The sequence below is a fragment of the Alosa pseudoharengus genome, unplaced genomic scaffold (assembly GCF_046254945.1).
Source record: "Alosa pseudoharengus isolate Yale_2024_CS ecotype anadromous, Long Island Sound unplaced genomic scaffold, YU_APseudo_1.1 YU_APseudo_1.1_scf_9, whole genome shotgun sequence".
Lineage (NCBI taxonomy): Eukaryota > Metazoa > Chordata > Actinopteri > Clupeiformes > Clupeidae > Alosa > Alosa pseudoharengus.
The window spans coordinates 34,416,114-34,443,910 of record NW_027468881.1 but is presented as its reverse complement, the minus strand read 5'-3'; the positions used below and the strand labels follow the sequence as shown (position 1 = coordinate 34,443,910).

Below are 27,797 nucleotides of genomic sequence, written 5' to 3'. Positions count from 1 at the left end.
CATAACCCCTCCCTCCATGCCACAGCCGAACTGTGGCCACACTTATACCTTTTCTTAAAATAGTTATATACAGGGTGCGATTTGTAGGGGGGGGTGGTGAGGATTTCCCCCCCTCTGGTTTTCCTATCCCTACCTCTGCTACATTATTTTTATCGTCGGGGGGGGGGGGGGGGAAACGCACTGTCACCGTCAGCACTGATGCTGCTGACACAGTGGCTGCGTGATAACTTAATTTGGCCTTGATCGTGCAGGACATTTCAGAATGTCGAGTGTGTAATCCATCATAAATGGCTAGGTTCAATGGAAAAGTTATCTGGACAAATGAAAGAAAACGAGAAGGATTCAGTGAAGCATAATAATGTTTTAGAACCTTCAAAATTAGAAAACTGATGCAACTGAGATGGAGGACAACTGCACGTAGAGTAGAACGTAGGCCTATTGTCCGAAGGAACTTACATTAAATGAGGAGATATTTGCTGAATGTCACAAAAAGTGTTACAGAAATTGCTTGGCATCGCTTATGAAATGGCTCTACCGAAACACCTGTAGTTTGCGGAGGACGAACGAGAAAGCACTCGTTTGATAAATCAGCCAGTAACTTTTAGAAATAATCTGTAGCCTACTGCAAAAACGAATGTTGGTGGGTATTTAAACTCTCTAGTGGGTGTTTTAACAGCTGCAAGAAATAGAAGCTTCATGGTCTTTATGTTCTGGTTCGTAAATTAGCCTATTTTCATAAAACTTCAAGTTGCCCTACTCTCCAAACTCTTCACTGCACTGTAGGCAATTAACTGAGAGTATGATAGGCTATTTATTTTCTGTAGGATACAATAAACACATTTATTTTTTCAACTTTTGCAATATTACGCACTTGGCTACTGAACGCAAATCAGCAGGAAAGAGAATGCACGTAGCCTACGCAGCGTGTAGCGCAATGTGTAGGCTATTTGGTTACCAACTAACACTGTTAGCCAATTCACTAACTTAAGACTTCAGTGCCATCATATACAACGTTTTTTTACATAACAAATACAGAAAGGATGGAGGCAGCAAAAGTAGAGAAGTCATTTCAGATGGGGCAAGAACAAGGTGAATTTGTATGCTTGTCAAAACGTAGTCCTACCCTGCATTAGAGGAGCTGATAATCATACCAAGCACACTCGCTGTTTAAAGTCATACACCACGGTAAACTAAAACTAAAATTTTACAAAGGTGGCAAAAATAATAGGATATTATTAGCCATGACATTACTAGGCTATGAATCGTTCGTTCATTTTTTATTTATTTTTTGGTGTGTGTGTGGGGGGGGGGGCTTACAAACTTATTCAAAATCATCCCCCCCTCTGGTTTTTACACAAATCGCACCGTGGTTATATATATATATATATATATATATATATATATATATATATATATATATATATATATAGATATAGACTTTATTCTTGCACTGTTGCACTGTTGGACTTACTCATTTGCACTATCACCATGACCGCTATCATTGCACTATCACCATGACACTCACTCACACAGAGCACCTTACCGTACCTTACTATGCACAGACAATCACAGGCTCAGTCCCTGCCTCAGTCATTGCAAGCACCTCTTGATTGATTAATCACCACTGTGTGGATACTGTTTTTAGAATTTATTTAGATTAAGTGTTAGTTAGTATAATTTGTATTTTATAGTATATTCTTTATCTTCTACTGTCCTTATTGCTTAGTTGTGTTTTTATATGATATACTTTTAATTACTTTTTTTGCTGTTAGTGAATGTGTGTGTGTTGTCTGTATGCTACTGAGACCTTGAATTTCCCCTGGGGATCAATAAAGTATCTATCTATCTATCTATCTATCTATCTATCTATCTATCTATATAGCCTACATATGATTAAGCATCTCAATATCAAAGTTCAGTTGGCTATTGGCATATAGGCCATGTGTTGGCCCATATGTGAGCTAGTGTAAGAGGGGTAATACATGCGTCCATGCATTTAATGTTAAATCCAGCATAAATGGGTCAAAACGTTTAGTAGTATTAAAGTAGTTTTGAGCATGACTAATATGCATGTAAACAAAATAGCATAACGATAGCCTTGGGTAAATCAAACTAAATGGCTACTTTAAGCCACTGAAAAGCCTCAAAATATTATTACACTTCTGTGCTACTGTTAAGGAGGTTCCTGCAAATAAAAGTATTTTTAACTTATAGGTGTATGAAGAAGTATTAAAAAGGACTCCATAATTCACTGCATAATACATTTTGATCGCCTTCATTTTGCTTGCATCTTCCGTACAAGTCGACAAGCTACTGTCAATGGACAGAAAAGGAGGTTGGAAATCGTACTGGTATGGACTTTCTTCTCACAAGATGGTGATGACTAGAGTAATAGTACGGTAATGCACTGACTGCACAAGCTGTCCTTTTTTAAACCTTTCTTTACTTACAAAATTCAAAAAACAAAGTTGCAAAGTTTGTCTGCAGGCACCCTCTCCATAGCACAGAACTGCTTTTCCTTTAAAATCCTTTAAAAGTTGTATTATCATTATACTGTGTAGCCTATGCTACCTTTGATATCACAGCCTGGCCTCTGCCTGTCAAACGACTAGTGTTCCTCAGGTTTCGACTTTTATTTTGAAAGCATGACGTCTGGCTATGCACAGCTGCTACATCAGAGATGCGCACGGAAACGTGGAAGGTGTTTATTTGAGAGGGAGTTGGTCAATTAACTCATACTGGTTTATTTTCCACAGGCCCTGATATGTTTCTGAGGGGTATTCCATCAACCTCGCTAAAGGCCAAACCCAATGCTTTTTAAGACCGCCGTCACGCTATTCGGAGAAATAGGGTAGGCCTATTCTTTGGTCACCGCTATTTACCGATTTACGGCTCCCATTGACTTCCATTCAACACAAACAAAACGTCAATTATGTGGTTAAACTAACGCCGCTGACTTATGCCAGCAACCATTACACTTTCATAATAATCTACATTTTGGTACAACATATATACAGCAGGAGTAACATAATTTGGCTTAAGCAGTGAGGAGAAATGTTATGCAAAGTGTCAGCCCCTAAGACTGTTTTATACAGACTATTGCTTACATTTATAGTCGTTTAATGTCGAATGTCAGAGTAATTACATTTCAAACCGTACCTTAATGATACACCACAATTTATAAAGGAATGAAGTTAAAAAAATAAATAAAAAAAACACACACACTTAATATATCAGAGATGGATTACACGAATAATTGACAAGATTATTCGACGGTCGCTTCTTTTCTAATAAATATAATGGGCTACATTACATATTTCAGGCCACCAGATGGCGGCATGGCACTGCACTTCGCAGAGCCGTATAGGCAGATACGGCTCTGGCACTTCGGGCCTTTTTTGGATGTAAAAGCAAGCAGTGAAATGGTGTGATCTGGTGGCCGTGCAGTGCAATAGCGCCATGAAATATTTAATTGAACAGTACATTACTGTAGAAATCTTGTTTTTTCTTACTAATTATTCGTGTAAGGTAAGCCATCTGATACATTGTGTTTTTCTTTTTAAACCTTGTTCCTTTAACATAACATAACATAACATAAGCAAACAAAATTGATGAATCATTAAAGGAACACGCCACCGTTTTATGAAATTGGGTTATTCACCATCTCCCCTAGAGTTAGATAAGTGAGCAAAAACATTTTTGTCTCCGTGCATGCATTTTCGTAGTCCGTCAGTGCCCCCGCTAGCTTAGCTTAGCATAGTGAATGGAATCAGAGAATATCTAATAGGAATGGAATCCATTATTGCCGAATAGCATGTTGTGAGCAATGCAGATGAAGAGGCGATTTCCTAGGCAGATATTGACTTGGGACTATATTGGGGGGAAGCACAGCTACTTGGGCGCAGAGATTGTCCGTGCTGTGGCGAGTGAGAAAGTACTGATGTGTTGCGTGATATCTCTGCACCCAAGTAGCAGTGCTTCGCCTGTGCTTCGTCCCAATATAGTCCCAAGCAGTGATGCCAGTAGTCTATTTTGACCCCTTTTTTTTTTTGGTAACGAGTAATCTAACGCGCTACTATTTACAAACCAGATTAAAGTTACTTATCTAAGTCACTGTGCGTTACTATTTTTGTCATTTTCCTTAGTAAAAAGATATATTCTTTGCTTTCTTCTTAACGTCATGTAGGCTATGCTCACATTTTCAGCATGAGGACAACTCACGTGTAAAACCAAGCAGCGACACAAACGTAAACAACAATGGAGGGGGAGAGAGATGCACGTTTTATCTATACAGTCATTATTTTGAGTTTGTGTCAGCTAAACATGACTACATTAAGGTACATTGTACATTCTGTGCTGGCGACCCAAGTCTCCCGAAGTTTTGGGAGTCTCCCACATATTGATAGCGGCTTCCTGACGCTCGCAAATTACATAAAATCTCCCAGAACCTAGAGCGAACAAGAGCACGCAGACCGGACTTCAAATCGCGTGTGCATCTGAGTTTAACGCGCACACAACGGAGAGGTAGAGAGAGAGGAGTGGTGCGTGTGTGCCTGAAGCGCATTCAAGACAGAGAGCATCCTGGTCTGTTTCGCTAAATCAACCAATCAGTTTTCAGTGTAGGTGGGCTTATATCTCTTTTCTCCCAAACTTAATTAATCAGTTCAGTCAGTGTATCTAGGAACAGGAGCGTCATGGCAGAGTGCCCCTCAAAAAGGAACATTTAAGACCCATTTCACATCAGACTACACAAAAGTGTACCCAATTGTCTCATAAGAGTAAAACATAATGATAGTCTTGCACACTGCACTGTTTGTAACAGTGACTTTATAGCATTGCTCACGGCGGGTTAAATGATTGCAAAAGACTTATTGAGGTGAGTTTAACAAGTGTAATTTCATTTGCATATTACTCAGGCCTATAGCTTACTAGATGGCTAGTTGCCAAGGCTACATTAAAAGGCCAAACTACCACAATCTACATATTTTACTATCACAATTTCTATCAATAGGCCTTCCTTATTTGGTGTACTGACTAGACATTATTGAACAAACATCTGAATTTCAGTATCTAAGTAGGTTAGGGTGGGATGTCTGCTATACATTGTTGACATTAATGTTAAAATGCACTTCCAGTATAGTGAATATTGGCAAAACCGGTTATTCTTATGTTGAGGCGGTGGGGGTGTTGTCGGCAGCTGCTGAAAGTAACTAATAAAGTAACTTGTAATCTAATTTAGTTACTTTTCAAAGGAGTAATCAGTAATCAGATTACTTTTTCAAGGTAACTGTGGCAACACGGATTATTTCTAATATAGAGACAAGGCTGAAGCTATAGCAAAGACATTAGTAAAGGTACATGGTGAAGCAAATTTAGATCAGGTAGAAAGGGAAGGAAGGGAAGCTACTAAACTAAGATATAGTGCTGAGTTGGGTAATGATATTGAGGAAGGTGGTGTGATGGAGGTTCTATTTACAATGAAGGAACTGAATTGTGCTTTGAAGAAGGTGGGTAAATCTACACCAGGGAATGACAAGGTTTGCTATGCAATGATAAAAAATCTAACTGAAGGGGTAATCTCTTGCACTTGGAAGGAATCAATTATTATTCTTATTAGGAAACCTGGTAAAGACGCTAAATTGCCTAGTAGTTATAGGCCTATTGCACTGACATCTCAGTTGGGTAAGACCATGGAACGAATGGTAAACAATAGTGTTCTTTTTAGAAACTAAAGATGCATTAAGGAATTACCAGAGTGGTTTTAGGAAAGGTAGAGGGGCCATGGACCCAACTGTGTTACTTGAAGATGACATAAGGAAAGCTCAGGTAAACAAAGAAACAGTTTTAGCTATATTTTTTGATATAGAGAAAGCATGACATGATGTGGAAGGAGGGGCTTCTTATCAAATTATATCATTTGGGAGTAAAGGGGAGAGTGTTTGCGTGGGTAAAATCTTTTCTATCTGGGAGGAAAATTAGAGTTAAAGTAAATGGGGTTTTGAGTGAGGTATATGAGGTAGACAATGGTACTCCTCAAGGGAGTATTATTAGTCCATTACTATTTTCAGTATGATAAATGAGATATTTAAGATATTAGATAGATTAAGATATTAGATAGATTAAAGGGGAAGAAATGTCAATCACATTGTAAATAAGATACAACAAGCAGTGGATACAGTACACACATGGACAATTGAATGGGGATTGAAAGGTAATTTTCTTTACTAGGAAAAAAATAAGCCAGGAGTTAAAGATTCAAATATCAGGTAAGGAATTGGAAAGAGTAGAGAGCTTTAAATATCTTGGAAAAAAGATTAACATGGGCAGTTCATATTCAGACGATGGTAGAAAAGTGTAAAAAGGTATTGAATGTAATGAGGTGTTTGTGTGGGGTGGAATGGGGTGCAACTAGGAGTGCTATGCAAGAGAGACAGAATGGTACAAAGTTTTGGGTGGACTATTAAACAGAAAACAAATGGAAATAGCCTTGTTAGATCCTACAGTAGTGTTTTCATGAGTTCCTTTATGGACTCTTGAAGATCTTTCAGTTGATCTCAGTCTCTTGGAAGAAGCTAAGAATGGGGATATAGATAGTAATGTGGTGCAGAGGTATTTAAGTGAAAGATATGGGGATAGGATTATAATGTACACAGATGGGTCCAAAAGGGATGTGAGAGTGGGGGTGGCTTTTGTTATTCCAAAGTTAAAAGTAGCAACACAAAAAATAATTAATGATAATTTAGCAGTCTATACAGCAGAACTAATTGCTATTTTAATGGTGCTCTCTTGGGCTGAGAGCAGGTAGGAATTTCACGACGGCCATGGCCGTGATGCCCCTTTGAAAATCAGAGGTTTACAGGGCACTGTGGCCTTGGTTCCCCCTTCTTTCAATATTCTGGTTTGCATCCGACTAATAGCGTATTTTATTAGCCTATGGCCTGACAAAATAATCTTAGGAAATTAATTAATGTGGTCTTTTACGCAGTGGAGAAAGTGACAGCGCACGGCAAGAATGAAAGTGCGTCCAGATTCGACCATTCTTCTCAGTTGAACTACTCGCGAAGTAGCCTAGGCTACTCGTCATACAGAAATCACAAGTATCACATCACATGAAAGAGCTTTTTCTCATGTTTTAAACGATATTAGCCGTTTGGTGAAAGGTTCGCGAATTTATGATTAAATTAAATTTAATCATAAATTAGGTTCTGCGCCTATCTCCCTACCCATTCATCTTGGTGGAATAGGCCTAGCCTACTTCACGAACCCTTCGTTCAAAACATGGCAAACCATATATCAAAATAAACAGCAGACCTTACCGAACACGAAGGTTTAAAGCAGTCCCATGTACAGTTAGCCGTTCTAGAGTACATGCATGCCAAATTTGGGCTTTAAGTTTTACAATGTGTTTAAATTTTTCTACGTGATTTCATAACAGGCCAAATACAAAATCAATGTTACAAATATCGCCTAGATGTCGGTAAATATTAAAATCAGAAGATATACAGCTGACTACGAGTTTGTTAAAGTAGCTTTATGATCACAAAATGCTAAGCATGCATCTATTCTATGCTTTGAGTTTCTTAAAGCTGAGCTGTGCTTAAATTGTTCAATACATGATTTCATAGCAGGCCAAATATAAATAAATGTTAAATATAGAATATATATAAATAATATCAGATGATTTACAGTTCTATGTAATAGCCTGTCATGTTTCATGTTTTTGTAATGTTTCAGTGATGCAGGTCTATTGCTGTGAATAGGCTAAATACATTTTTGATCATTTTTATAGCCTGTATACTGTACCTTTGGCCTTGGTGCCCTGACATGTGGCCTTTGTGCCCCCCACCAAATATGCCCAACTGAAGGCCAAGTGGCCTTGCCCCTAAAATGGTGAAATTCCAAGCCTGGCTGAGAATAACAGGCCAAGAAGTTTAGTAATTGCTTCATATTCAGCGTCAGCTCTGATGAGTATTCAGAACATAAATTCACAATCTAGACAAGTTATAGAAATTGTCCAAATGGCTAGTACATTAATTAAAGCTGGAGTAAATGTTGGACTTGTATGGGTTCCTGCCAGTGACGGACTGGACGGTCTGGCATTTGGGCAGATGCCAGAAGGGCCGCGGCCCCTCGTGGGCCGTTTGGGCCGGCCAATCACGGAGCGGCATGCTTGTCGGGTTTGCGCGGCCCATTTATCGTAAAGACGGTTTTACAATATCTCTCGGCCCACTATCAAGCATCAATAGTGTTACATGGCTTCGAATAAGCCATTTATCTCTAACTCCCTTTTCCTCCTTCATAGTAGGAACCTGATCAGTTTATACCAGACATGAGTCTCTATACTACAGTCATGGTGACCCTCAATATTTACATCAGTCTACATTCTTTTGTAACCTTATGAAAATGCCAGGGCCGTTTTTTAATTCCAGTCCGACACTGGTTCCTGCCCATAAAGGAGTAACAGGGAATGAGTTGGCTGATGCCAACTCATGCAAAAAAGGCAACAGAAATGGAGTATATAAGCATTAAGTATAGTAAAGCTGAAGTGAAATCAATCATTAAAGGAAAGATAAAGGAGAAGTGGAAGTATTGTGGGATAATGGTCAGACTGGTATAATATCCAAAAAAGAGTGGGGGTGAGTACTGCAGAAATACACAGAACATCATTTCAAGAATGAGATTTGTGCACACAGGGTTAAACAGTACATTATTTTTAATGAAAAAACATGCTGATGGGAGGTGTAGCGTCTGGAGATTTTTGTTTTGGGGGTTTCTTTTCCTTTTTCAGAACTGGTTTAATAAAGATCATTTAAGTGTAGGGAAATATATTATTCAGACCCACACTCCATTTCAGAAGGTGGCGGTAATGCAACCAGACGTTGTTTGCCAACCGCCATAAAAACAAGAAGAAGAAGAAGAAGAAGAAGTAGACTTCATACAGAGTCCTAGGCTGCCTACAGAGACGCGGTTTTTTGATGACCTGCTTATGGGACAGACAGCTAGCGGATCGTTAGAAAAGATTAGATTAAATAAAAAGCTTTATTTTTCCATTTCAAGAGGGGGTTGGCAATAGAGTATTGCGCGCTTGCAGTGGACCTAGCCTACGTCTTTGTTGTTGTTAATTTGAGATCGGCGTAGAGCCGCCACTTTCCAAGCGCGATGCAAAGATCGGATGGTCTTCTCGTGCCTCCAACGCTTATTGTCTCAGACTACGGAGGTCACGCCCGTTTATCCTTGGTCAGTTTTTTTTACAGGCTATGATTTGAAGGCGACATCACTCTGTGTTCCCTGGTTTCTGGCCAAATGAATGATCTGTAATCAGTGCACCCGGACTCTCTCTCTCTCTCTGTAGATGGATGAGATCCATCAACATCTGGGTATGAGTCACAAACAAGCCTGCATCAACCTGGAAAAGGCCACTCAATTTATCACACAAGCATTTCAGGTAGACTAACATTATCTTATACACCAATGAATTTGTTCATTGAGCATGACCGACTGAGACTGTTTGCTATCACTGCGACTCCTTTGCTTTGTCTATCCTCCAGCTCAATAGCATCAATGGTGAAAAGCACCTTCTAGGTATCATCAGAACTCGTATCACAGGCCCTGCTTAGAAAGCCAGAGCTTGATGACACTGACTTAAACAATTATAGACCCATCTCAAAATTGCCCTTCTTTCTAAAATCTTGGCTTTCTACTTGACCCTGATTTTAAATTTGAGAAACAGATTAATGCTGTTGTCAAGTCATCTTTTTACCACCTTAGAATCTTAAGTAAAGCCAAAACTATGTTTTATTTCAAAGACTTTGAGATATTGATTCATGCCTTTATTTCATCCCGCCTGGACTAGGCCCTACTGTAACTCCCTTTATTTTAGTGTCACTCAGTCCACTCTATCCTGACTTCAGATGGTGCAAAATGCAGCTGCAAGGCTGCTCACCAAGTCTAAAAAGACAACATATTTCTCCAGTTTTGGAATCTCTGCAATGGTTACCAGTGAAATTTAGAGTAGATTACAAAATTCTTCTTTTTGTCTTTAAAGCTTTAAATGGACAATAGGGTGCATCATCCGCCTCACTTTTTGAAAAAAAATTTAAAATCAATCTGTCCCTAGAATAATTTTGTTCCATTAACCAAATAAAACTTCCATGAGAAATTTTATTGAATTCTATTGATGTTTAGGTGGCCCACTGAGCCTCTAAAGTTTCCAACTAAAGACGTCCATAAAGCTAGGCTGTAAATATCCTTTTTTCTTAAATAACGCCAAAAATAATGGGTCTAGCCCTATAATGTCAATGGAAGTTGAATATAAATATGGACTTTTCGCATCATTTGGTGTGAGTCGTGTGTCTCTATCTTTATTACTTCCTGAGATATGGCAGTAGTGTACATTTTCGGGGAAGATGCAATAAAAAAATGCCTTTGCCAGGCATTTTCAATAAACAACATGAAAGTAAACTATCAATAAAAGCTTGCTGTCATGGGTTTTGCCAGTACCAAATTTGAAGGCTGGAAAACAATATATGTGGTCAGCTAATGCCTTATCGAATGAACCAAATGAGGCCTGGCGGTCATTTTTCATAGACTCCAGAAATAACAAGTCCTCCTTGTTCTTCACCAAGCTTTCAGCGTTCTCTAGCCACAGAGCAAAACTTGTCAGTTTTTCTCCATCTTCTGAAGTTTCTCCAGTGTAGATGGGCTGGTCCGTCGTTTAAGTGGGATAGCTCAGAGTGGCATTTTCATTCAAATCAATGCCATTCATGCCATTTGGGGGCAGCCGTGGCCTACTGGTTAGGGCTTTGGGCTTGTAACCGAAGGGTGCCCATATCCACGGCTGAAGTGCCCTTGAGCAAGGCACCTAACCCCTCACTGCTCCCCGAGTGCCGCTGTAGCAGGCAGCTCACTGCATCGGGAGTAGTGTGTGCTTCACCTCACTGTGTGTTCACTGTGTGCGTAGTTTGTTTCACTAATTCACGGATTGGGATAAATGCAGAGACCAAATTTCATCCTGAACAAGGCCACTGCCAAACCAAATATTCAAGACGATTGTCTTATAGACAGAGTACATTTTGAAGACTGAGGATTGGCATTACTAATAGCCTGACGAGCCAGACCCACATTAAAATGTAGGGTCTGGGCACTCACCGTTGGCAGTGCTCAGTCCGAGGGGTGGGATAATCGGTTGTCTTTCAAATTCCCTCTGCACACAATAGGACAGCGCTACGAGTCCCATGCGTTTTCCCACCAGCGGAGCTAGTTTTGGCTAGTTCAAACTTTTGCCAACTTAAAAAAAAAGCTTAACGTGTCACGCTGTTCGTCAACAGCAACATCCATCTTCTATGTTTTCAAGTAGCAGGGAATTCAAGCCAAACCGTTGCAACTTTGCCATTAATCATTATGTTAAGCCCGCCTAACGTCTTTATACACGATTTGATTGGCCTGATAGAAGTTTAATTTTTCCAGCTCACAAGCCAACGAAGAGTTGCTAGACTAGCCCTGGCAGCAAATGTAATTTGCTGCCGCTAGGGTGTGTCTAGATTTCTAGGCTACATTACTAATACACTCTCCACTAGAGGCCATGTTGCAAGAAAGTTCATGTAATCCTGTGTGATACAACTACTACTCTACACTAATCAAAATAGTCCCACGCATGTAGCCTATATCTGATTTGGAATTATGAGATTTTTATAACACCAAAGCAACAACAGTTAAATTAAATGATTAATGACAAATGTTACAATACACATTAAGGTGTTTTTCATCAAATAACATATTCAAAATAGAAAAAAAAAAAAAAAAACGTTTTTCTGAGAAAAATCACCAAAATATGTATGACAACATAAAGAAACCCAATGTTTATCCAATGAGCTGTGCTTTATGCCCTTAATACAGTTATTATTCAAACTAGATGTACCGCAGAGCGGTACAAAATATGACCGCCGCCCAGTCCAGCACATTTTTTCCACAAAAAGAAATCACGCTGAAAGGCCTATATGATTCTAACTGTCTCACTAAATTGCATTATCCACACTCAATTCTCACTGGTATCTGCTAGACAACAAGTACCAAAACATGATTAGTTCATAGATTTCACATGTAAAATTCATTTTATACAACCCCACCTCCATCTTGCCTGTTCATAATTATGAGAAATTCTTGATTGTTTGTGTTATGTTTATGTTATGTGTGTGTGTGTGTGTGTGTGTGTGTGTGTGTGTGTGTGTGTGTGTGCGTGCCTGCGTATGTGCCTGTGCATGGAAGCGTACATATGTCTACTGTGTGAGTATGTGTCATACGCAGTGCCGGCCCAAGCCTTTTGGGGGCCCTAAGCAGAATTTGATTTGGGGGCCCCCTCCCACAACGCAGTCACCTGTGCTTGGCGATAATTGACAACTTCACACTATAATGTCATATTATAAATGAATTCAGTGAGGTTATGTATTAATACAGCGACTGATTATGAACTACTGTCCCCCTGGACACAGATGCATAAGGACCCTCTCCCCCTACCCTGTTTGTGCAAATGTGGGTACAAACGGGTGTGTGTGTGTGTGTGTGTGTGGGGGGGGGGGGGGGTTAGATGTGATTTCCTGTATTCTGGTGCATTTTTGGGATGGTCAGCTGGAGAAGGGCAGTACCTAAATTTGTTCAGATTCATAGCCTTTTGCTTTTTGACTTATTGGTAGTGAATTCACACAACTACTTGGGGTTCAGGGTCCCTTGACCTCTTGGGCTCGGTAGGCTCATTCAGTAATCCATCCTTGCTCACATGCCAAAAATGTTTTGGGGCTCCAATCTAGACTTCTGGCCCCATGTGCTTGGTAAACCAATGTATTAATATAGTTGTTATTTACACCAACCCTGTCACCTTTTAATCTTAGAGGGTACTAAAATCACAGATTTATTTGAAACATTCATATTCAAAGTGAAGCACTAAGGGTGGTTTACTGAAGTTGAATTGACAAATAACAAAATACAACAGCATTTGTTATGGAGTAAAACTTGTGCCACCTTAAACCGAATTTGAATATGTTGTATTTGCATTTGAATTGCTGAATTTGAACAATTGTATTGGAAAAACGAATTTGAATAGTATATGTTGAAACTGAATTCATTAGATTGTAACTGAATCTCAGGCAACTTGAAATTGAATATAATATTTTGAAATTGAACTAATTTGCACTGATACATAAATTAGCTCAGGAAAAGCAATCGAGTGCAGAGCTCAGGAAAAGCAATCGAGTGCAGAGCTATTGTGATCGCGTGACTAGTGACGAGCGCGAAGCAGAGCATAGTGTGGGCACTTGGTTTGCACGGTTATTAGATCTGCACGCACGATTCATAAAACACATTCTGATTGTAGGCCTACTGTCTCACCTACCGTTTATGTAATTTTAAACAAATAAAACATTTGTTGCAGTATTATTTCAAACTTCTAGCCTGTCAATCCTTGAAGTACAGAACTACCCAGCTAGCCATCAAACATCGATGTATGGTCTTACCTACCGTTTTTGTAATTTTAAATAGGCTAAAACATTTTTTACAGTATTACATTTCAAACTTCCAGCCTGTCAGTCCATACAGAACTACTCAGCTAGCCATCAAACATCAATGTACTGTCTACCAATTGCAAACTTCTAGCCTGTCATTCTTTAAAATGTCATGGGCATAACTTTCTCTCGTTTTCGTTTTTCCTACTCAACTACTGCTCTATTTCTTATCCTGGACTGCCACCTACTGGATAGAAAAGGCAACAACCTAGTAATTATGTGAATAAAAATCTACATGTTTGAATGACCAAAAAAGGACAAATCATTACCGTTTTCTTACGTTTAAAGCCACTCTTGTAATACTATGATGTGTAGGCTACCTTTATTTGCTTCCAATTACATATGGTTATGGTTACGCTTTTGTCCAAAGCAACATAAATACAAAATATAATACTTAAAATTGAACAGGGAACAAATGAAGATGTTGGTCAGACTATAATAAAGAGAATAGCAATAATAAACAACCATGTCAATTCAATCAATAGCCTAATGACATAAACAATGAGAAAAAAGGGAAAATAGTAATAATAAACAATAATGTACATTCAGTCAATAATATAATAAAAATAACAATAGCATGGTAAGACTACATTGTGGAGAATATCAATAATAAACAACAATGTCAAATTAATCAACAGCCTAATGAAAATGAAACAATACTATACAAACCATAAGTGTTAATTCAAGTGCATGTTGAACAGATACGTCTTTAGACCCCTGTTAAAAGACCCAAAACTATCACAGGAACAGAGAGCACTGGGCAACTCATTCCACCAACATGGAACCACTGAGGAAAAGTCTTGAATTTGACCTATGTCTGGTCGACACAACAGACACTCTTCAGAAGACCGCAGTGGGCAGTTGGGGATGTACGTCTTGATCATTGAATTAAAATAACAAGGAGCAGATCCGGTCAGTGTCCTATAGGCCAAAGTGAGAGATTTAAATTTAATTCTGCCTAATAGGGAGCCAATGGAGAGTAACTAGGAGAGGAGTTACATATGTCTTTGGCTGATTAAAGACCAGACTCATTCTGACTCAGCTGTAACAATCTTACTACACAAGCAGGTAAACCAGCTAATAGTAAATTACAATAGTCCAGCTTGGAGATGACCATGGCCTGAACAAGAAGTTGTGTGGAATCCTGTGTCAGATAAGGTCTGTTCTTCCTTATGTTGCAAAGGATAAACCTACATGATTTTGCAATTGCATCATATCTAATATCAGCTGATTACACACATAAACAAAAAATTTAGATTGCCCATACATTTGGAAATCCATTTGGAAATCCATCACCACCAATGGCAAACAATTAGTGATGGTGAATTGGCAAACATCAATTCCAGAGAAAACAACAGTGGACATGTTTATTAGTGTGTAAAGTGTTTTACAATATGTGTTGCATCTTGCAAAGATATTTATTAAGAGAAAACAAGCTTCGGTGTCCATGTCTGATCGGTGCCAGTCCATTGTCCTCAGTCTATCTCACTGTCCACTGTTCATTGAGGCCTCTCAACCTATGAAAATAAAACCAACAAACAATCAGTGTTTAGCTTAAAGGTCTACTGTGAGTCTTTCTCGTTAATTGTTTATTCATCTCTGCGCAAAGAGGTCTCATAAGCATCAGGCAATCAGGATACACAAGTCTGTGCACCTAAGAGACAATCAGTTGTTTCTCACACACACATATATACCTTGGATCGTATACATCATAATACATATCATTACACCTTCTCTGCACACACACGACTTGGTCAATACAATGAGTTAATTAAGAACCAAGGACATTTCTATCGTCATACAACACATTATTTGCAATCTACACACACATTACTGAAACAGAAGTATCAAGACAACACACAGTTAAAGTATAATAATTAGGTTATTGTAATATACTGTGTCTATTTCTCAATAACTTTTACTAGCTTCTAAGAGTTTCAAACTGAACATGTTCTATATCGATAATATGATCGATCAAGACTCAAGAGACCTTAGTTTAACAGTATTTCTACAGGCTGATTTATGCTTCTTCATCGACTCCATGCAGATTTAGCTAGCTACCATTTGCTAGTTATCGCAATCCAGTTGTCTGGCAACATCACGGCACGAAAAAATTGCCCCACGTAGCATTAGCTAACAGACAACACAACGATGAAAAAAGCTTAACTAGGGGGACATATCCAGTTTTCCATGAATGATACTGTTTAACCTGAGATTGTAACGTGTTCTTACAGGCCTAAAAGGCACAATGATATGACAATGACCAATCATATTGTTCTATCAAAGAGTAACGTTATAGTAGTCTAACTGGTTCTGAACTATGGAAAAAACTTTAACTTAGTCGATGAAACTATGCTGGCTAGCCAGCCAGCGCTAGCATATAATGTACATTATATAAAGTAACGTTAACAGACATGGCATATGATATCAACTTACTTGGACGTTTTCTGATGTGCCAGTCGCTTCCATCTCTTCTTTCTCTGTTCGACACTGTAAGGAGGTTCAGGAGACAGCTTGCTAAGAGGGAGCTATGCTCTTTGCTTCGCGCTCGGCACTAGTCACGCGATCACAATAGCTCTGCACTCGATTGCTCTTCCTTAGCTACCAGCTGTTTTTGTCTCGGTAGACTGAAATTGAATTTCACGTTTTGAAACTGAATTTTGAGAACTGAATGTGAAAGTTCCAAGAGCGAAATTTTCAGTCAGGATAATTTATGTATCAGAGCAAATTAGTTCAATTTCAAAATATTATATTCAATTTCAAGTTGACTGAGATTCAGTTCCAATCTAATGAATTCAGTTTCAATATATACTATTCAAATTCGTTTTTCCAATACAATTGCTCAAATTCATATTCAAATTCATATTCAAATTCGGTTTAAGGTGACACAAGTTTTACTCCATAATTTGTATTTGTTGTAAACAAGTACATCAGTTTAATGACTTGTTTTTCAACAGATTTGCTGAACAAATCCGCAAATGTGCATTAAATGAGTAATTTTCAACTACAAAATAAAAACAAAATAGACAAACATTAATAATCAAAAATAAAATGTCCCAAAAAATAGATAATTATTCCTACTTCGTTCCTGGTTTTTAGGCATCTGCAACTCTGCAGTGGACGAACCTGCAATGATTAAATAAATACATAAATAAATAAAAAAAAAAACGATGTCAAATGTGTCGTGTCATATTAACAGGCTATGTAACCATTTGCCATCAAGAAAACCTCACCTTCTGGTAGGTAGAGTTAGGTAGAGGTAGAGATGTGCTCCAAAGGACTTACACAGTGTCTCTGAAAAAAAAAAATATTGCATAAGTGCATAGTTGATCGAGCAGAATGAGTTTATTTTGCTATCATTACTTACACTCAAATAACAAGCAATTCCACATGTAACAATTCATATTCTATTGGCAAATGAGGCATAATCAAAAGAGTATACTTAATTGCAGTATGGTGAACGCTTAACATGGTGATCTACTGCAGCCTAAATATTAGGGTAGCACCGCTACATCACTTGCCACTATCTTAATCAAATGTAAGTTTATTTTCATCACAGAAGTCTCCCCACCCAACATGGTATATTTTCTCAAACACTACCATCTCTCTCCAAAGATCTTAGAGCAGAGCGCACTGCTGTTCCATCTTTGCCTATGAAGCTGGAACGTTACCGATGCCCAGAGTCGCGCTAGTCAGTGGGTTGGGTTGGGACTGGGAGCCTGGGCTTAGTCTGTTGTTGCTATCAGACTTAGTGCTACCACTATGTCACATATTATAGAGCAGTAATAAACTATCAACACTTTCAGGTACGAAATCAGAAACAATCCCTCTGTGGTAAATTTGCCTTCAGCTACGTTTTCATGTAGCTACTGTAGTGCTAATGTCCACTTCAGTCAGCTAGCTAACTTTAATTTACGACATAATAAGCCCACCTAGAGCAAGGGTACATGCTTGATTGAACATCCAAAACAATCCCAATATCCTTGACATCTGAAATACATCTAGATAAATATATATTAATGGGAGACATTTCTCTGTTGATGGCGGAGATTTAGCTCTGGTGATGGCTTATATTAGATCATGACAGCTAGCTAGCTACCTCAAGCACAAAACATACTGTAAATAATCATGCAAAACATACCTGTATCTTGCTCGTTTTTCTCCTCCTCTGTCATTTTCTTCGTTATGTTTTCGGCACCAGAGAGATACGTCCTTTTTTGTGACTTGTCTTAACATTACCGTCTCTTCCGATTGTTGAACTTGATGCAGTGTCTGCACGAATTGTAGCAGCTATATGCACCCGAGGTGTCTACTTTATGCGCGTGACTCAAAGGCTGGCAGACACAGTAGCAGTAGGCAGGCATATTGATCATGAAATCATAATTTTCGAAAAATGACAGTTCCATGCTATCCATGTGGGGGTACATGCCCACCAAGTTTTGTGTACCCCGGTCTTTCAGTGTCCCGGGAATCCTTGTTGGTGTACGTCACTAAATGTACACATAAATTGTTTTATTGTAAGGCCCCCCATGAACGAAAGTACACAAAACTTGGCATGCATTCGGAGCGTGTCATAATGATCCTACAATTTCAATTTCGTGCAGTTTTGACCATGTCAGCCAGAGATATTGTGATGAAAACACCTAATTTTTTGCTTTTTAATTTTTAACTAGGTGGCGCTATACATGAAATAAGTGGTAATGGGATGGGTTGACATGGCCCCTTGAGATCAACATACAAAAAAAAGGTGGACCTCCTAGGCCCTACGGTTCTCGAGATATTCACAGAAAACTGTCTCCGGCCACCTACAGGCCAGTTGGTGTATAGTAACATAAATTAATTTATTGTGTGGCCCCCCATTAACGGAATTCCATGAAACTTGGCGTGCATTCAGAGGGTGTCATAATGATCCTACACTTCCAATTTCGTGCAGTTTTGACTATGTTAGGTCACAGATACCTGCGATTACAACACCTCATTTTAACTTTTTTGTGTTTAACTAGGTGGCGCTATACATGAAATGAGTGGTTATGGAATGGGTTGACATGGCCCCTTGAGATCAACATACAAAAAAAAATGGTCCTCCTAAACCTTACGGTTCTCGAGATATTCACAGAAAACTGTGTCTGCCCTACCCTCCTTTCGGGGGGTGCAGTCCAGCGGGGGGGCTACAGATCAAAACGAAAAACGATGGTTCCATGCTATCCATATGGGGTTACATGCCCACCAAGTTTCGTCTACCCCGGTCTTTCAGTGTCCCGGGAATCATTGACAGAAATTTGGACATGCGAAAAAGAAAGAAAAAAAAAAAAAAAAAATCTGACTAAACCTATATGACCGCCGCTTCGCTGCGCGGCGGTCATAATAACTACTGGCTAAAAAAATGATAATAGTGAAATAATGTGAAATATACCCCCATAGTCCCCCATATTGCGAGGTGATTTCCTGAATTTGGCAACAATTTCGACCATTCATAAAGGTTGATGATGGGCCACCTAAATATTATCCAATTTACTTCAAAATTTACCAGGAATGTTTTTTCGCTTATTGGAACATAATAAGCATAGGGACAGATTAATTTGCATATGTCAAGGCGGATGATGCACCCTAATGGACAAGCTCCCCAATACCTAAGTGAGCTTGTACACTTTCACTGCCCTCCCAGAACTCTGAGGTCATCAGATAAACTACTGCTCTCAGTACCTCAGAGTCGTCCAAAAAATAAAGGTGACCGCGCTTTTTCAGTAGCTGGGCCCAAGTTGTGGAACAACCTCCCTTTTCACATTAGATCTACACCAATAGGCTACATATACCGGTATATGAACATATTATTTTACTTTTATTTTCCTGTTGTGCTTTTTTTTTGTGCCTTGATTCATTTTGTCTTCTATTATCTATTTATTTATCTGTTTTTTTTGAGCACTTTGGTCAACCACAGGTTGTTTTAAATTGTGCTATATAAATAAACTTGACTTGACAGGCAAAATAATTTTTATTTCTGAACCGTAGGCTACCTTCACAAGACACAATTTTCTGTTAGTTGGAAGGTAGCAGCCCTCCCACCTGCTAGTCTGCTGACACCTTTGATTGTATGTTTTGAAATCAATGATGAAGAATATTCACACTGGACAGCTTTTCTTATTGGGTCTCACTGGGTGGTAAAAGTTGGCATGACTGTCAGGTGCATAGCTGTTCTATAGAGTTTATCTATAATAGCTAACCACCTTAAAGGACATGCGAACACTAACAACAGCACAGCTGGTACTGGTAAGAGCCTTCTAGGATGCCAGTTTGGTTCTTTTGGCAGATTGGTTGATGGCAGGCTGTGATAGCCTGGCCACACCCACCTGGATCTCCTTTCTGGGAGATACTAGTCTGGAACACCATAATTCACTAACGTTTCCATGGTTTCCAGAAAGGCTGCCAAATCAGCGACTATAGTTATAGTTATAGCGCTATAGTTTTGAAATCGAAAGTGGCTGTGGCAAACTGTAGTGATAGAAATGCATGGGGTTTAGTTCATAATGCCAATATGGCAGTTGTCTACACGTATCCCATCCCTTCTGCAGCCAAAAGTCAACATGTGAATACATCGCGGCAATCATGTTGTGTGTTGTGAATACATCGGACCAATCATGTGTTGTGATCTCTCTGCTTGAGCGAGTTTGGTGTTGTAAAGCCTTGCGCGCGCAGTTCTGCCCGAAATAGATGCCCAATAAGTGCCCAAAGTGTGTTGCAATATGGCCGCTTAGTGGAGGGACTTGCCTAAAGGGACTTTGCACTTACCTTCAAAAGTAATTTTAAACGTTACCATGTTTGCTGTTGGTATGTATCAGCATGAAGTAGGTAGAAACCAGGAGCTCTGCGTGTTGATTGGCCGTCTGGAGGAGAGGGAGGCGGAGACTGAGAGGAGCCTGATGGAGCATGTGCAGTCAAACCGACAGCTGACGCTGAAGATTGAAGAACTACAGAAACTCCTAGAGGAAAAAGACAACTCACTCACACAAGCCAATCAGGTGTGTGTGTGCGTGTGTGTGTGTGTGTGTGTGTGTAGAGAAAGAAAACTCACTGAGTTGCAAATTCACATTTACTCTGTAATTCCTTTAGAGATTACTGTACAGTACATGGCAAATTAGTTTTAGGTGTAGAATGTGTGTTGTATGATTTCAGTCCCCCCCCCCTCTCTCTGTCTGTGTGTGTGTGAGTGAGTGAGAGAGATGAGCAGGATTTTAACAGACATAATGTGTGTGTGTGTTCATAAAGACTGTGGCTCTCCTGAAGAATGAACTAAGGGATGTTCAAAGCCAGCAGAGTAATCATAGGTACGCACACACACACACACACACACACATGAACATATTACGAAATCCACCATAGACTGCATATTGATGTTTATGTTTTTTATTTGTCCTTCTACAATGCCTTTGGCGATAGTTTGGGAACATTTGGGAGAGATCTTTGATGGAGCACTATAGTTAGAATTTCTGTCAGCAAACTTCGACCATCTTCTTTCTACCTTTAACCTTTGAACTCTGACCCTGACAGGCCAGTTCAGGAAGTAAAGGAATGGCTGCAGAGCGGGGAGAGCCAGCTCAAGGTAGAGACGTAGACACAGACACACTTTTATGGAGAGAAATCCAGTCTCATCAAGTCTGACACACACACACACACACACACACACACACACAGCCTACATACACAGACATCTGATATGTGTGTTTTCCAGCAAATGAAGACTCCGTGCTCTCCTCTCCAGTCAGACCTGCTGAGACCAGCTGAGGAGACACTCTTCTGGTCAGAACCGCCGATCTCTACTAACATCCAGAGTTCGCTGGTCTCTTCTCAGGAGCCGAGTCCACTGGTGTCATCCGATGAAGAAAATCCACTGGTCCGGTCTAATGCTAAAAGTCAGCTAGTCTTGTTTGATGGTCAGCCCTCTCAGTTGCTGGTCTGGACCGACTATCAGGATCCAGTCTCGGAGATTAAAGAGGAAGAGGGCAGTGATAGAGATGGAGATTACAGGCAATCTGGTAAGGAGTTGTAGAACACACACAGACACACACACACACACACACACACACACACACACACACACACACAGACACACACACACACACCCACCTCTTCTCCCTTTTTGTTCCGTTGATTATGTACTTCATTGTCCTCTCTCTCTCACAGAAGGACTTTGTAGTTGAAAGTGCATATATGTAATAAAATTCTTCTTTTCTCGTCCTACAGTAGAGGGAACTGATCCTAGAACAGAACAGACTATTTCTTCAGCTGCAGACATTAAACCTGAACTGCTGCAGGTACTGAGTTTAGATTGCAGGTCATGGTATTTGTGGTGCACAGTATGTTAATTAAAGGTGCTATGTAGAGTTTTATTTTAATTTAAAACTATGAAAAATTACCTTGGGTAGGAAAAGAATGTGAAGAATCAACCGTCTTGACCTAATATCAAAAACGCCGAGATGCTTTAGAATCTATGCTGTCCAGATATCCAGTGAAGCTACTGTAGCATGCTCGGGGGCGCTATGGCACAACTGGCTACAGCGCCTGTATTCGGGTCCAAGTGCCCATGTAGTCTTAGCGAATTAGGGTTGAAGGTGGCAGTAAATAGAGCGAAAGCATATTTGTTACCATTTAAACAGTCATTTTATGTATATTAAGAATTTCAGGTGCCTACAATGCCAATCCTTACCGGAAAAAATAGAGGGCTTTCTTTTGTACCACAATACAATTCATACTGGGCCAAAATGATATGTCAGAACATCGTGATATTTGGTCTGTTCTGGTCAGAACCGCTGATCTCTACTAACATCCAGAGTTTGCTGGTCTCTACTCAGGAGCCGAGTCCACTGGTGTCATCCAATGAAGAAAATCCACTGGTCCCGTCTAATGCTAAAAGTCAGTTAGTCTTGTTTGATGGTCAGCCCTCTCAGTTGCTGGTCTGGACCGACTATCAGGATCCAGTCTCGGGGATTAAAAAGGAAGAGGGCAGTGATAGAGATGGAGATTACAGGCAATCTGGTAAGGAGTTGTAGAACACACACACACACACTCAGTCATACACAAGGAGTTTCTGATGTTCTGGATAGAAAAAAACCTCTTCTCCCTTTTTGTTCCGTTGATTATGTACCTCATTCATAGAAGGACGTTGTAGTTGAAAGTGGCATATATATGTAATAAAATTCTTCTTTTCTTGTCCTACAGTAGAGGGAACTGATCCTAGAACAGAACAGACCATTTCTTCAGCTGCAGACATTAAACCTGAACTTCTGCAGGTACTGAGTTTGGATTGCAGGTCATGGTATTTGTGGTGTACAGTATGGTAATTAAAGGTGTTATATAGAGTTTTATTTTAATTTAAAACATACAAAAAATTACCTTGGGTAGGAAAAGAATGTGAAGAATCAACCGTCTTGGGGGCGCTGTGGCGCAGTACCATATACGGGTCCGAGTGCCCACGGGGACCCAGGTTCGAATCCGACCTGCGGTCATTTCCCGATCCCACCCCATCTCTCTCTCCTGCGGTCATTTCCCGATCCCACCCCATCTCTCTCTCCTGCGGTCATATCCCGATCCCACCCCATCTCTCTCTCCTGCGGTCATTTCCCGATCCCACCCCATCTCTCTCTCCTGCGGTCATTTCCCGATCCCACCCCATCTCTCTCTCCTGCGGTCATTTCCCGATCCCACCCCATCTCTCTCTCCTGCGGTCATTTCCCGATCCCACCCCATCTCTCTCTCCTGCGGTCATTTCCCGATCCCACCCCATCTCTCTCTCCTGCGGTCATTTCCCGATCCCACCCCATCTCTCTCTCCTGCGGTCATTTCCCGATCCCACCCCATCTCTCTCTCCTGCGGTCATTTCCCGATCCCACCCCATCTCTCTCTCCTGCGGTCATTTCCCGATCCCACCCCATCTCTCTCTCCTGCGGTCATTTCCCGATCCCACCCCATCTCTCTCTCCTGCGGTCATTTCCCGATCCCACCCCATCTCTCTCTCCTGCGGTCATTTCCCGATCCCACCCCATCTCTCTCCCGTTTGCTTCGGTCACTCTCCACTGTCCTGTCCAAATAAAGGCAAAAATCCCCCCAAAAAATATACTTAAGAATCAACCGTCTTGACCTAATATCAAAAACGACGACATGCTTTAGAATCTATGCTGTCCAGATATCCAGTGACGCTAGCACGCTCGGGGGCGCTATGGCACAACTGGCTACAGCGCCTGTATTCAGGTCCAAGTGCCCATGTAGTCTGAGGGAATTAGGATTGAAGGTGGCAGTAAATAGAGCGAAAGCATGATATTTGTGTGAGAAATGTCAAAACCTATGTTAGATCACATCCTGAGGGTATATGCTTTCAGGAAATATATATTTAGGTGGTTGAATCAGTTTCCCTAAATGGTACAGCCCAAAAAGGTATCATCCATATACTCTATTTAGCAATATACAATATATTATGCATGGGTAGCATACTAATGACGAGAGTGGGAAATGTCTCATGTCATAGTAGATTACCTCCTGAGGGTATAAGCTTTCAGAATATATATGGTTTATATGGTTGAATCAGTTTTCCTTCATGGTACAGACCAAAATATATTAGGTGTACACTTTTTTCACCTAGATCCATAAAATCCCATTCATTTCAATTGGGAATTTACTTACCGTAATAGGCTGTAGAAATCTTCGGCTGTGAGTCCATCGCACATTGTTGTCATGTGGGGGCATAGACAAACAAAATGAAACACGTTTGGTTTTTTGTTCATAAAGGACATTGTAGGGGTTATAAAGTGTCACAATTACAATCAGCATCTATTACATCAATAAACACCTCCAACAACAACATTGCACTTCAGTAAGATAAGGTTATTCACTAATGAATTTGGACTCAATGGCCCCTATTTTCCAACCTGGCGTATGGCGGAAAGATAATTAGAATAAAGATATTACGAAGTACATCTCACAGTGATTAGTTATTCACTATCATTTGCAAATAGGTAATGACGGATAAAAGTGATTAGGCGAGGCGAGAGGTGTATGGGATAGGTTATAGAGATATAAGCAGCAACTCCTCTGCAGGATAAATGTCCTTAGGTTTTTTATTCAGTCATTCGAACATTATTGTTGTAAGTGTTGCTTTCTTTCTAGCTATGTTTTCGATGGTAACCTATTTCCAGTCAATAGGGAAAGTAACTGTGTATATAACTGTTTTGTCGTTGACTATGAGACCACGGTGAAGTTAGTTTCACTTTGCCAATGAGTTAAAATAATAGACGAGTGCAAATGCATGTGGGCTATACTCTGCTATAGGTTTTAGTAAAGCATTTAGTAGAATAACTGCGAAATATGTTCAAACTATTCGCCAGTGACCATGTGTTTTAGACTGTCATGATAGGGCCCAATGTGTTCATTGAGCCCTTATAGTAAGTAAGTTGTTTGATATGGATCTTTCCACTGGCATGGGAGATATTGGATAATATCTAGATGTGCTGCTAGCATAAGATTTTGGGCAGTAATCAATAAAATGTGCTTTTGCTGTATTTACTGCCACCTTTGACCCTTTTTCAGGCTAATTCGCTTAGACTAACGGGCACCCGGGTTTGAGTCCGGCCTGGGTGGTGTGGTGAAACTGGTGAAATGGCAGGGGTAAGCTAAACAAATAGGCTTGGTGCCAAGAATGACCGATACTTGAAGCCTGGAGTGACTGGTCAGCAAGAAGTAATTAGCATGAAGCCTCAGCTACCTATGTCTACACTCATTTGGTGAAGAAGACATAGGAGATGTCTTCTATTCTGAGTTCACACAAACAAGTGACGATTCTTTACCTATACCTAGCATAAGAGCCATGTATAAAATGTAAGAATCAGCTTACTTCATGAACTAATGCTCACAACACAGTCTGGATTGCACTAAAGCTACACATCTTAAAGTATTCTTTCACTTTGTCTAAATTATTCTAGTTTTAATCAGTGGATTGGAATTTGACACGACATGCTCAAGACAACTAGAATCCTACAGAATTCCACTTGGCTTTTTTAAACTCAGCCCATATCATCAGACATGCTAACTGCAAACTGTTATTGAGGTCAATTAAGGTCAGACATGTTAAAGCTAATAAAACAGTTAAACCATCATCAGATAGAAAAATAGTAGAAAAATAATGCATTTAATTTAAGGAACATTCAAAACTGATTATTTAACACTGATGTTTTCCTTTTGTATTTGTCATTTCACACTTGAACTTTAGGGACAAGAGAAGTCCAACATGGCTCCAGTCCTGTGTTCCAAAACAGATCTGTCCCCTTCAGACCAACAAGCTCTAGTCCAGTTAAGGACTGTATCCGTGGTGCTGGTGGACTGTTGTAGAACACTGGGCCAGCAAAAGACAGACGACAGCAACAGAAAGCAGCCCAACACTCGTAAGATCTCTCTCTCTCTCCCTTCTCCCTCCCTTCACTCACTCTGACATGAGATTATATACAAAACTGACAAGAAATTATATACAAAAGTGATATTTGAGCACGTCATTATAAAAGAAAATAAATCAAAGGGCCACACAACACAACGTTCCATACAGGATTTGGCTTGCAGGGTAGCATTTGAGACCCCTGGTCTAAATAACTAGCTGGTAAAACCAGATTTATTCTCTTCATGAAGAGAGTCTGGCCTCTCATATGTGCGTATTTTTTTTCAACTCTAGCATAGTAATGGCCGTAGTCTTTACGTCAACTTTGAAATCATTGGTCATTCTTATGGCCATGCTTGATATTCAGAGCATGTTGAATGGTATTGTCATGTTGTCATCCCATGTAATCCCATGAATACCATATGTTTTAATTCCATAAAGCCCACCCCTACTCATATAACATGATGTAATAAAACTGTACATGTTTTATGTGCTATACATAGGTGTGTGTGTGTGTGTGTGTGTTTTGGCAGAAGGATCATCTCTCTCATCCTCGGAGACCCCAGCATTCCCCTCCATGTCACATACAGAGACAGAGAAATCCAAAAAACACTCCTGTTCTGTGTGTGGTAGAAACTTCCACTTCAGGTCTCAGCTCAGGAAACATCATTATGTCCACACAGGTAGGAGGCCACACTCCTGCTCCTTGTGTGGTAGGGGATTCACTTTACTTAAAGATCTCAAAAGGCATCAGCGGATTCACTCAGGAGAAAGGCCTTACTCATGCCCCCAGTGTGGCAAGAGTTTTGTGCGACGAGTCCATCTGAAAGTCCATCAGCACATTCACACAGGAGAGAGGCAATTCCTGTGCACTGACTGTGGTAAGAAGTTTATCTATGAAGTAAATCTCAAAATACACCAGCGGATTCACACAGGAGAGAAGCCATTCCTGTGCACTGACTGTGGTAAGAAGTTTACCTATGAAGGAAATCTCAGAAAACACCAGCGCATTCACACAGGAACAAAGCCATTCCAGTGCACTGATTGTAGTCAGAGGTTTAGTTACAAGGGAGATCTCAAAAGGCATCAGCAGATTCACACAGGAGAGAGGCCGTACCACTGCGATCAGTGTGGCAAGAGCTTCACTCGAGGGGACAGTCTTAAAATACACCAGCGCATTCACACAGGAACAAAGCCATTCCAGTGCATTGATTGTAATCAGAGGTTTACTTACAAGGTAGATCTCAAAAGGCATCAGCGGATTCACACAGGAGAAAGGCCATTCCAGTGCACTGACTGTGGTAAGAAGTTTATTTGTAAAGGAGATCTCAAAATACACCAGAGCATTCACACAGGAGAGAGGCCTGTGCACTGATTGTGTTAAGAAGTTTACCTGTAAAGGAGATCTCAGAAAACACTTGCACAATCACACAGGAGAGAGGTCACATTTTTGCACTCAGTGTGGCAAGAGTTATTCTACTCTTCGATGTCTAAAAAAACACCAGAATAAACATGCCGGACAGAATATGTAGACTTGCCTTGAGATATACCATTTCAAGTTCTGTGTTCCAGCTTTTCAACAGGTATGTTTCTCTGTGTAGTCTGATCTTTCTATTAAAAGATGTGTATGAATGTATTGGGAGTTATTGCATATTTCATGCCAATGCATTATTGCTCTGTAGTTGTGGAGAGTTTTGCACATTGGTGAATGTGTGTCATATATTTGTGTTATAGTATCCCAGAAATTCTGAACCCAAATCTGAGCCTTGACATTTGGAGTCTATTCATTTAGCTTTGGGACACACATACACATGAGCACACGCTCACGTTGA

The 27,797-nt window shown here is 40.1% G+C and overlaps 1 protein-coding gene across 1 annotated transcript; it reads left to right on the top strand.

The window, feature by feature from the left end:
• The first annotated feature begins 8,948 nt into the window (after positions 1-8,948).
• LOC143115083 (uncharacterized) lies at positions 8,949-27,460 on the top strand. Its single transcript, XM_076276949.1, has 11 exons — positions 8,949-9,237; positions 9,353-9,445; positions 20,390-20,569; positions 20,817-20,875; positions 21,099-21,150; positions 21,280-21,583; positions 21,792-21,862; positions 22,400-22,583; positions 22,767-22,837; positions 25,807-25,978; positions 26,499-27,460. The coding sequence occupies exons 1-11, from the start codon at positions 9,160-9,162 to the stop codon at positions 27,338-27,340; spliced, it is 2,106 nt and encodes a 701-aa protein (XP_076133064.1). The 5' UTR covers positions 8,949-9,159; the 3' UTR covers positions 27,341-27,460.
• The last annotated feature ends 337 nt before the right edge of the window (positions 27,461-27,797 follow it).